The sequence below is a fragment of the Aspergillus caelatus genome (genome assembly GCF_009193585.1).
Source record: "Aspergillus caelatus strain CBS 763.97 unplaced genomic scaffold BDV27scaffold_265, whole genome shotgun sequence".
Taxonomy (NCBI): Eukaryota; Fungi; Ascomycota; class Eurotiomycetes; order Eurotiales; family Aspergillaceae; genus Aspergillus; species Aspergillus caelatus.
The window spans coordinates 1-10,024 of NW_022475528.1; the positions used below are offsets into that span (position 1 = coordinate 1).

General features: G+C 50.1%; 4 protein-coding genes across 4 annotated transcripts; 3 read left to right on the forward strand and 1 right to left on the reverse strand.

Moving 5' to 3' along the window:
* BDV27DRAFT_136160 (metallophosphatase domain-containing protein) lies at positions 1 to 1,759 on the reverse strand. Its single transcript, XM_032068700.1, has 2 exons — positions 1,437 to 1,759; positions 1 to 1,314 (listed from the first exon to the last, which is right to left on the reverse strand). Exons 1-2 carry the CDS (start codon positions 1,630 to 1,632, stop codon positions 458 to 460), a joined length of 1,053 nt encoding a protein of 350 aa, XP_031922483.1. The 5' UTR covers positions 1,633 to 1,759; the 3' UTR covers positions 1 to 457.
* A 320-nt stretch (positions 1,760 to 2,079) lies between these two features.
* Positions 2,080 to 4,204, forward strand: BDV27DRAFT_136162 (putative serine palmitoyltransferase 1). Its single transcript, XM_032068701.1, has one exon. It carries the CDS (start codon positions 2,180 to 2,182, stop codon positions 4,016 to 4,018), a length of 1,839 nt encoding a protein of 612 aa, XP_031922484.1. The 5' UTR covers positions 2,080 to 2,179; the 3' UTR covers positions 4,019 to 4,204.
* Positions 4,205 to 4,848: 644 nt separating this feature from the next.
* BDV27DRAFT_136163 (60S ribosomal protein uL13) lies at positions 4,849 to 6,423 on the forward strand. The gene is made up of 5 exons (XM_032068702.1): positions 4,849 to 5,013; positions 5,189 to 5,324; positions 5,499 to 5,552; positions 5,612 to 5,870; positions 5,964 to 6,423. The coding sequence occupies exons 1-5, from the start codon at positions 4,993 to 4,995 to the stop codon at positions 6,100 to 6,102; spliced, it is 609 nt and encodes a 202-aa protein (XP_031922485.1). The 5' UTR covers positions 4,849 to 4,992; the 3' UTR covers positions 6,103 to 6,423.
* A 698-nt stretch (positions 6,424 to 7,121) lies between these two features.
* BDV27DRAFT_54639 (putative AMP-binding domain protein) lies at positions 7,122 to 9,641 on the forward strand. The gene is made up of 5 exons (XM_032076904.1): positions 7,122 to 7,636; positions 7,709 to 7,904; positions 7,982 to 8,428; positions 8,487 to 9,116; positions 9,177 to 9,641. The coding sequence occupies exons 1-5, from the start codon at positions 7,508 to 7,510 to the stop codon at positions 9,476 to 9,478; spliced, it is 1,704 nt and encodes a 567-aa protein (XP_031922486.1). The 5' UTR covers positions 7,122 to 7,507; the 3' UTR covers positions 9,479 to 9,641.
* The last annotated feature ends 383 nt before the right edge of the window (positions 9,642 to 10,024 follow it).

Consider the following 10,024-nt stretch of genomic DNA (forward strand, 5'->3'; position numbering starts at 1 on the left):
TTTTTTGTCAGTCTCGAATTAGGCATATAACTCAGTGACGATATGGCACAGGGAGGGGTGAGACTCCAGCCAACTTAATGCACCGGCTGCATACCCGTGCCTATCCCCATGTATCAGTCCCCTCCATGATGTAATACACAAAACCAAACAACCTTCCATTAAACTATCAGGCAGGGAAGTAATTGCGCAAGAAAGAGTAGCTCCCCCTTTGTTCCAAGGCAGCCGTGCATGCGACCCCGATTCAAAGAGCGAACCATACGTCAAGGACAGGTCAAAGCTCAAGCTATCTGCTACCAGACGGACAGCATTGGGAAGCCAATCGCTGCGTTGTCTCGAATGAGTTTGAAAAGTCGACACAGAGGACCAGGTTTCAGAACCCTTACCGATGGTCAGTGGGTTGATGCATTAATTGGGACTGGGCAATGTATCTCGCAGTGGTTGGTCAGTCCACGGGAATTCACTCCCGCCATACAGGGAGCTCCAAGTCCACGACAATGGGAGGATTGAATCGCTTCCCTCCGCGATGAGGCCAGCTCGTCGCCATGATCGCCGCGTTAATGATGCAGGTTTCTCGTCGGCGCGAACGATCGTTCGGTGGGTCACTTGGGCATTCGTCTGGTCTTAATCGAGGATATGACGTGGTAGATTCCTCGATATCATCAGCAGACGGAAGGATCAGGATATTCTGCGCTGAAGGGAAAGGCACGCCTTGGTTGTTCTTCACTTCATCGAAAAAGAAATCGTCATTGTCTAGTCGCTGCGCTTTCTTGCCCGTCAGGTCGATCAGACTTTGCTTCTTACTTCCCGGCTCAGGCAACGCCCCGCGAATAACCTGCTCTAACCCTGTCAACGGCCACAGTGGCCATCGTACTCGCTCATAGCCTCGCGACTCGTGAACATGGCCACAGATCGCCAGAGAGGGCCGAACTCGACCCAGCGCCTGATGCAGGGCCTCGCACCCAACAGAACCACCGGTCGCTCGGCGGTCGCAATGGGAATGAGGCGGCGTGTGCGTAACAATCAGATCGACGTCCAATGGGATGTGGCTCCAGAGGGCAGCGGCGTCGACGGATTCGTATCCCCATGCCCAGGTCCCGGGTGATTGGGAGAAGGGCGATCCGAATACTTTAAAGATGGTGTTTGGGCCGTTGGGCCGGGTCAAGCGGACTAGTGCTGACTGGTGCCTGAGGAACACGATCGAGGACGATGCAGTTACGACTTCGATGCATTTCTGGGGATCTTCTAGACGCTGATTGTGGAATTTGGGGCCATGTTTGGCGTAGAAGTTTGGATCTAGCGTGATGTCATGATTGCCTGTGGGTTTAACCTGATTTAGTAATTTCGTAGCAAGGTTGAGTTCCTGAAAGGGGACAAAAAAACGTTGGTAAATATAGCCTGTGCAGGGCTGAGGCTGAGTCTGAGGCAGTAGGACTAACCACAGATGACTATTTTGACCTCAAAATCAGCCGCGGCCACCCAGTCTATGCTTTTGCGCAGTTCGGTTATGTTCCCTTGGTTTGTTAGGTCGCCTGCGTGGATGAGAACGTCGCCGGCTGGGAGTTTGAAGCCGGCTTCAGCTGGAGTGTAGCCGTGGGTATCGGAGAGACAGACGAAGCGCGTCTTGCGGCGCATGTTTCCATTATGGGATCTTGGCTCTCGGAGTGGTTTGAATGAGAGGCAATGAGGAAGGATTTACTATGAGAGACTAATTTTGATAGAGACAATTAACATGGGCCCCACAAGCAATGCTTGACTGAGATTGCCATAACATCATCGACCATAAATATTTACAGTACTATGGGTCCAACGATAAGATATCAGTACCACCCTTTGAGCTAGCTTAATAAAGAAGGACTTCTCCATGTCCGGGCGAATTTGACAGGTCAATGTCGGTCGTAAAAATTCTGGCCACTGGGGACAAAAAGAGCAGACCCAGTCTAGAACCCGCGGACCAATCAATCCCGGTAGATGGTGACAATGAGAAAGCCGGCCATTCCGATAGTGGAGACGGAGTGGCCTTAAGTCATGACCACCTTCAAATCCCACTGCATTCTTCTCTCTTGTCAGACAGGCGATCTCCCGATCCTGAAACAGGCAACAATTTTCTATTCCAAGGGCCAGCCATCTTATCCTCACCCGACTAAGGGTACCACCAACACACCACCATCTGTTCGGCACAATGCCTCGCTGGAATCGCAAAAAGAAATCCCAGGCGAAAGATGAGATCCCAAACAGCAGTAATCCCGCGGTGGTGCCATCCGACAATTTGACGGCCGTCGGCTCCCTCCGCGCGGTGTCTAGTAATCCCTCCGATGCGTCAAAATATGCTGAATTGGATCCCACCGAGCTTCGAAAGCTGGCGAAGCAGCATGCCGAATTCGGCCCGCTCGGGGATCCATCGCATCTTTACAAAAGTGAGCATCCGGGCGGCGAGATACCGGACCCGGTGCTTGATGAACCCCCCTACTTTATTGCCTTGACGACGTATATCAGCTTCCTGGTTCTCATTTTCTTGGGTCACTTTCATGACTACTTCGCGAAGTGGTTCCGCTCGCATACGTACCGTCACTTGAGGCCTCAGAATGGGTACGCGTCGCTGTACAGTGATTTCGAGAGCTTCTACACGAGACGTCTTAAACAGAGAATTAATGATTGCTTCGAACGGCCTACGACGGGTGTTCCCGGCAGGTATATCACCCTGCTTGACCAGACGTCAGAGGACAATCTCCATTTCCAGCTTACGGGAACGACGACCGATACCCTGAATTTGAGCTCGTACAACTATCTCGGGTTTGCTCAGTCCGAGGGACCTTGTTCTGACTACGCAGAAGAGACTATTCGCCGGGATGGTATCAGCATGGCGGGATCGTGTAGCGAGGCGGGGACGTCAAAACTCCATCTCGAGGTAGAGAATCAGATTGCCAGGTTCGTCGGAAAGGAGTCTGCAATTGTCTACTCGATGGGCTTTGTCACCAACGCTACCATCTTCCCCGCTCTTGTCGAACGGGGCTGCCTGATCCTGTCGGACGAGCTCAACCATGCGTCTATTCGTTTCGGTGCCCGTCTCTCGGGTGCTGCCATTCAGGTCTTTGCACACAATAACATGGCTGACCTTGAGAAGCGCCTGAGAGAAGCAATCTCCCAAGGTCAGCCACGCACACACCGGCCATGGAAGAAGATTCTTGTCACTGTCGAGGGTCTTTTCTCTATGGAAGGCACTATGTGCAACCTTCCTAGAATTCTCGAGCTCAAGAGACGATACAAATTCCACCTGTTTGTTGACGAGGCTCATTCGATCGGTGCCGTCGGACCCCATGGACGTGGTGTCTGTGACTACTTCAAGGTTGACCCTGCCGAGGTCGACATCCTCATGGGCACTTTCACTAAATCCTTTGGCGCCAATGGGGGCTACATTGCCGCTGACAAGGCGATCATCGACAAAGTGCGCTTTACAAACGCCGGTCAGGTTTTTGGCGAAGCACCGGCGCCTTCAGTTTTGGCACAGATTTATTCTTCCCTTCGCCTCATTGCCGATGAGGACCCCCTTCACCCTGGCCAGGGTATCGAGCGAGTGCAGCGACTGGCCTTCAACTCCCGGTATTTGAGACTCGGACTCAAGAGGCTTGGATTTATTGTTTACGGACACGACGACTCACCGATTGTTCCCCTCATGCTCTACAACCCTGCTAAGATGCCGGCCTTTTCCCACGAAATGTTACGGCGTAAGATCTCCGTCGTCGTCGTAACCTACCCGGCAACCCCGTTGGAGCTTTCTCGTGCACGGTTCTGTGTGTCCGCTGCGCACACCAAGGACGATCTCGACCGCATTCTGCGGGTATGCGATGAGATAGGAGATGCCCTAGAACTGAAGTACTCGACCGGTGTTGCCGGCGGTTTGAGGGACCCTCCGTCCGACGAAGACCTCAAGGGAGGTAAGAAGGCGATTGAGCCTCCTCGCTGGAATATCGAAGAAGTCATCGAGAAAGGTACTCGAGACGCTAAGTTGCCTCTGTACTGAAGAACACGACACAGGGACACCATTTACTGCCTGTTCACATCTCACCTCGACGCTGTAACGAAAGCCGGCCATTTTATCTTCTACTCTGAAACATTTCTGAATATGTATAATACGCTGAGATGATCGAGCACAAGAACATATAGTATAATATTAATAGTAATGACAATCAACTTCATTCTACCCTCATTAATCCCAGGTACTACTTAGTCAGCGGACCCAGTGATCTTCAGTTCTGCACTGGGGGTCCAAATAAGATCTCGGTAATTGGAAAGTACGATCTCAATCTCAAAGCATAATGTTGAAGGCCAGTGGTACAACTCTACACAACGCCTTTCTAATTCTCCGCTGTAGGTCTAGCCAAGAGACCAACTGCCGTCTACCTTAGGATATATTGCGTGTATCCGTAGATAGCAGAGGTTATAATGAAACATCTACAAGGTAGCCTATATACGCAGCAAGTGGTTTTAATACAGTTTATATAGTTCTTGGTGGTGATTGCATTCCTGAAAGTTGTGCCTCTATACAGACTGAAACGGTTTGGCGACTGCAGTTCCGCCCAGTTGTACTTGCGGGGCGGGCAGCGATAAGTGTGCGGAATGATTGATACCGACTACTATTCACCACTTAATCTTTGACATCACCGGCCTTGAAAACCGCAAGGTGACCCCCTGATAAGGGCAAACGATAGTGGAATGGGCCTATCAAGTCGGTACAGTGGCGGACGGGGCTGGAATCTCTGGGTGTATCACGTGACAATACTCAACGGGATTGGTCGGAGTTAGGGCTGGGGCCCTCCTCGACCTTACCCAAGCCGCACATTAGCCTCGCTTAGCCAGCGTGCGAACTCATCCGACTTCGTTGTGTGCGTAGAACCTGCCCACAACGACAACAACCGCCGACAACATACATCCCAAGGGAGTATCCTAGAGCAGCGCTCTTCCTTTCGCTGGATATTTTCGTGACAGAAGAGCAGGATGTCCTCCACCGAGCCAGTCGTGCGTACACCCCCTTCACATACAGTCGCTTTCCGGGTGGAAACCTTCCGTGATATATCTTTTGAAGACATAGAATTGCCGTGGATGCGGAGAGGAAGATCGAGAGATATAGGAGAAGGGAAAGACACTCTGTTTGGGTTTACAGTGATCGCTGACTTGTGATGGATTTTGGCAGGTCGTCATTGACGGCAAGGGACACCTTCTTGGTCGTCTGGCCAGCACTGTCGCTAAGCAGCTGCTTAACGGCCAGAAGATCGTCGTCGTGAGGTGTGAAGCCCTCAACATCTCCGGCGAGTTCTTCCGCGCGAAGCGTACGTTATCCGACCCGATCTATTTTTCTACCTGTGTTTCTTTGGGAGATGGGAACGATTTGAAGAAGCATTGGAAAGAGGAGGAAATCTACGCAGGGATTACGCAAATGGCGATGGAACAGCATATGATATTATTACTGGTGCAGACGGGCTGACATGGATATTGGGATATAGTCAAGTACCACGCCTACCTTCGCAAGATGACCCGTTTCAACCCTACTCGCGGAGGTGAGTTCAACCGACAGAAGATCGACGCAACTCCGTGGGCTTGTGCTGAATGATCACAGGTCCCTTCCACTTCCGTGCTCCCTCTCGCATCTTCTACAAGGCCGTCCGCGGAATGATTCCCCACAAGACCGCCCGTGGTGCTGCTGCCATGGAGCGCCTTAAGGTTTTCGAGGGTGTTCCTCCTCCTTATGACAAGAAGAAGCGTGTCGTTGTTCCCCAGGCTCTCCGTGTCCTCCGTCTCCGCCCCGGCCGCAAGTACTGCACCGTCGGCCGTCTCAGCCACGAGGTTGGCTGGAAGTACCAGGACGTTGTCGCCAGGTGCGTATCAGATATCCTAGAATGGGTAGCGAAGAAAATCTCGCTACAGGGCTGGCTGGATCATGGCTAACAGTATTCTTTTTCAAACTACAGACTCGAGGAGCGCAGAAAGGTCAAGAGCAGTGCATACTACGAGCGCAAGAAGGCCGCTCGCCGCCAACTCGTCCAGGCCCAGAAGTCGGCAGGTGTCAGCGACCAGACCAAGAGCCAGCTTGCTCAGTACGGATATTAGATACCTCGTTGCGCGGCTGGTTGCTTGTGTCTTTGATGGGATGGGTTGGGATCGCGAACGGTTTTCTTTCAGCGAGATTGTTTGGACGGCGAACCGATCGACCTTGTTCTCACTGTCCCTACCTTATCATGAATATTCCACAATGATCATGTTGTGACGCACATGGAGGCTGGAGAGACCGATTTCTTATTATAAAAAATAACGGAGTCGCTTGGGATGGAAGGTTGTTCAAAATAGCCGACCTTTATTTCGCGCCGTGGCGGTTTAATCCAAAGAATTTTCTTTCCGAGTTAAGAATGACTCTACGACCAGTTACTTGTCAAACTTTTCCATTCAGTAAACTTTGATACCTACCTAATACATAGACCGAATAATCACCATTTTCGACAACTATTACTCTCCATGCCCATGCGATACAAGTTTCTGGTTACACAACACTGCGGGTCATCCTCACTGTCCCCCCCCCCAGGTGTAGATCCAGTTGTCGCACACATATGTGACAAGCGGGTGATATGTAGATCAATTGTGACGAGATAATCCCTGCATTAGGCTGTCCTGTGATCCCACACCTATGCGCGTAGTGTCCATATATCATTGGTGTCTCTTGAGGTGTGGCCATCGTTTAACTAAGTTCATTATGTTTTTAACAGATGATATATAATGTATTGTAGACAGAGATGCCTAAATATATTAACCCGCTCCTAAGCGCCGCATATGTGATATGTCTGCAGCGGTGTTAAGTCTTTTGACTTAGGATCACACGCGATCATGAACAGACCTGTTTTACTTTTTCATTCCATGAATACTCATGGTCATAATTATAATCATGTAAATATATTTATTACAGTATTAAGAGACAAGAACTCATCACCAAAACATGTGATCCGAACATTAGACATACCCTTAGTAAGTACCGGGACTAACCAATAACCGGTCGCCTTGGCGCACCTTACTAATCGCTGCTAAGAGATAGTGTACCACCGAAGGAAAACAAATCAAGGGCGGAAAGAAAGGACTACGCAAGGAGCGAAATAATAACCAAAAAAGAAGCAACAGGCCTCACTAATTAACCATTTAGAGGCAATTTCAACCCTTCCGGATCATAGAACTACGAAAGGTTACCTCCGGATGGAAGGAAGGGTAACCTCAGCGGGAATTGAATCGATCCTCCCGCCTCCTCCGCGGTCCGAGTTAGTTTCGATTTCCCCGCATTTCGCAGCTTTCTCCAACTTGGGGTCAGGACTCGACTACCAGTGGTTGTGACAACTTACTCTTGTTTTCTCCGGGATTATCTATAATTGCTTGTCTTTGATTGAATATTTCTTGCATATCCTGTGATCAACCGGTCTAAATTAGCCCCTTTTGCCTTTAGTAAAGTCGCCATTCTGTTGCCGAGGATCGAATCATGTCCGGTGCTGTATCGAGGTTGTCGGGACTCTTGGGCCATTTTGTCCCTGGCGCAGAGCAACGGGTTAATTTTCATACACTGTCGCCGACGTTCTTCTTGCCCAGGGCGGCGGCTATTGAACCCGAGGTTTGTCTTGACTTTCTTTGTTTGCATTTTGGGTTTCAAGGGGTGTGATTGAGTGCTAATATTAGGGGATAGGCTGAGGCCATCCATCACGTTACTGCGAATAACCAGGTTTTGAGACGGAACTATGCTGAGACGGCGGATCGTGCCAGGGGTCTCGCTTATTATCTGAAGAAGCATGGGTTCAAGAGAGTCGGTGTGCTGTGCCCTAATACGCCTGCGTTTTTAGAGTCAATCTTTGGAATTGCGGCTGCTGGGGCGGTGAATATTGGTGGGTTTAAGATTTCTCTGTGTCTTTTATATGTTTGAGGTTGCTTGGGGGTCATTAGCTAACAGGTGGATGGGTAGCTGTTAATTATCGGTTGAAGGAGGACGATATCGCTTACATATTCACGCACTCTGATGTCGAGGCTATTATTGTTGATCAGGAGTTCCTGTCGCTTCTACAAAGTTATCGTGCTTCGAAGCCCAATATCCCTATTATTGTCGATACGGATACGGATGCCACCGAAGGCCAGTTATCCGGTCCCTTTGATGAGGCGGTTTTGGAAGGCTTGAGGTATGACTTGGATACGGGGGCCAAAGGTTGGCCTGGGCTCGAGGCCCAAGCCGCTTCTGAAGATGACGTTATCGCTCTTGCGTACACCAGCGGTACGACGGCTCGACCGAAGGGTGTCGAGTATACCCATCGTGGCTGCTATCTTGCTGCGATGGGCAATGTGATTGAATCTGGGCTTAATTCGCACCATGGTCGGTGCCGGTATCTGTGGACTTTGCCTATGTTCCATGCCGTTGGTTGGTGTTCATTACTTAGGCTATTATGCGAAGAGTATTACGACTGACCATTTTTTAGGGTGGACGTTCCCTTGGGCTGTCACGGCAGTGCGTGGTACCCATTACTGCTTGCGGAAGATTGACTACCCGCAAATCTGGAAGCTACTGAAGCAGGAGCACATCACGCATTTTAATGCCGCTCCGACGGTGAATACCCTGCTCTGCAATTCTAAGGAGGCGGAGCGGCTGCCCGAGCCAGTTCATGTTACAGTCGCGGCGAGTCCGCCTACGCCTCATCTCTTCGAGCAGATGACTAACTTGAACCTCCATCCTGTGCATGTATATGGCATGACGGAGACATACGGGCCAATCACGAAAGGCTATTATCTGCCTGCATGGGACAACCTGCCGTCAAGTGAAAGGTATAAGAAGATGGCCAGGCAAGGACATGGCTTTGTGACCAGTCTACCCGTACGAGTAATTAAGACGGATGTTTCCGAGGGCACTGTCATTGATGTTAGTCGGGATGGCAAGGAGATAGGTGAAATTGTTTTCGTCGGGAATATCTGTGCTCGGGGCTACTACAAAGACCCGGACGCTACGCGGAAACTCTTCGCGGGTGGCGTTCTCCACTCCGGAGACTTGGCTGTGTGGCATGCCGATGGTTCAATTCAGATCCAAGACCGAGCGAAAGACATCATTATCAGCGGTAAGTCTTGAATTTGTTAGTACACCATGATCTTGTTTCTTGCTAATAAGCGAGATGCAGGCGGAGAGAATATCTCATCTGTGGCGCTAGAGTCTATGCTAGTCACCCACCCGGACATTCTCGAGGCCGGAGTCGTAGCCGTTCCCGACAGCCACTGGGGAGAGCGACCAAAGGCATTTGTGACGGTGAAGTCAGGAAAGTCATTGACGGGTTCCGAGGTGATCGATTGGGCCCGGAATACCAGTGATATCAGCAAGTTTATGATCCCTCGAGAGGTTGAAGTAGTGGCGGAACTGCCCAAGACTAGTACCGGGAAAGTGAGAAAGAACATCCTCCGCGACTGGGCCAAAGGAGCGAATTGATCATGAAGGAGGTGTTATATAATTCAAAATAAATATGCATAGACGATCTAGACAATATACATGAATTTTTGAGATTGGGCTGCTCTTAGTATAGGCTGACACTATCCCTGTTGGTTCCCAATGAACATACTTTATGGTCTTGCCGATAGTCTACCGCCGTGCCAGCAAGTCCCATTTTTGGAAGGGGGGCACTAGATGGACCCAACCTTGCCTGACCAGATCCTCATTTGGGTTGAAAAAGGGGCCGGAACTCGAAAGACTGCCAAGCGGAAGGATCGGTGACCCATCGAGGGGGTTCGTGATGAGTTGATAATATATATTCGGTACTAGTAGTTTAGTATACTATTACTATGTTTGGAGGACAGTTGTTGAACAGGTGGAGAGATCTGTGTGTCCGTGGTGAAACGCCATGGAGGGGAGAGCGATGCGAGATGACAGGTAATAAAGAGAGAAGTAGTAGTAGTAGTAGTAGTAGTAGTAGTAGTAGTAGTAGTAGTAGTAGTAGTAGTAGTAGTAGTAGTAGTAGTAGTAGTAGTAGTAGTAGTA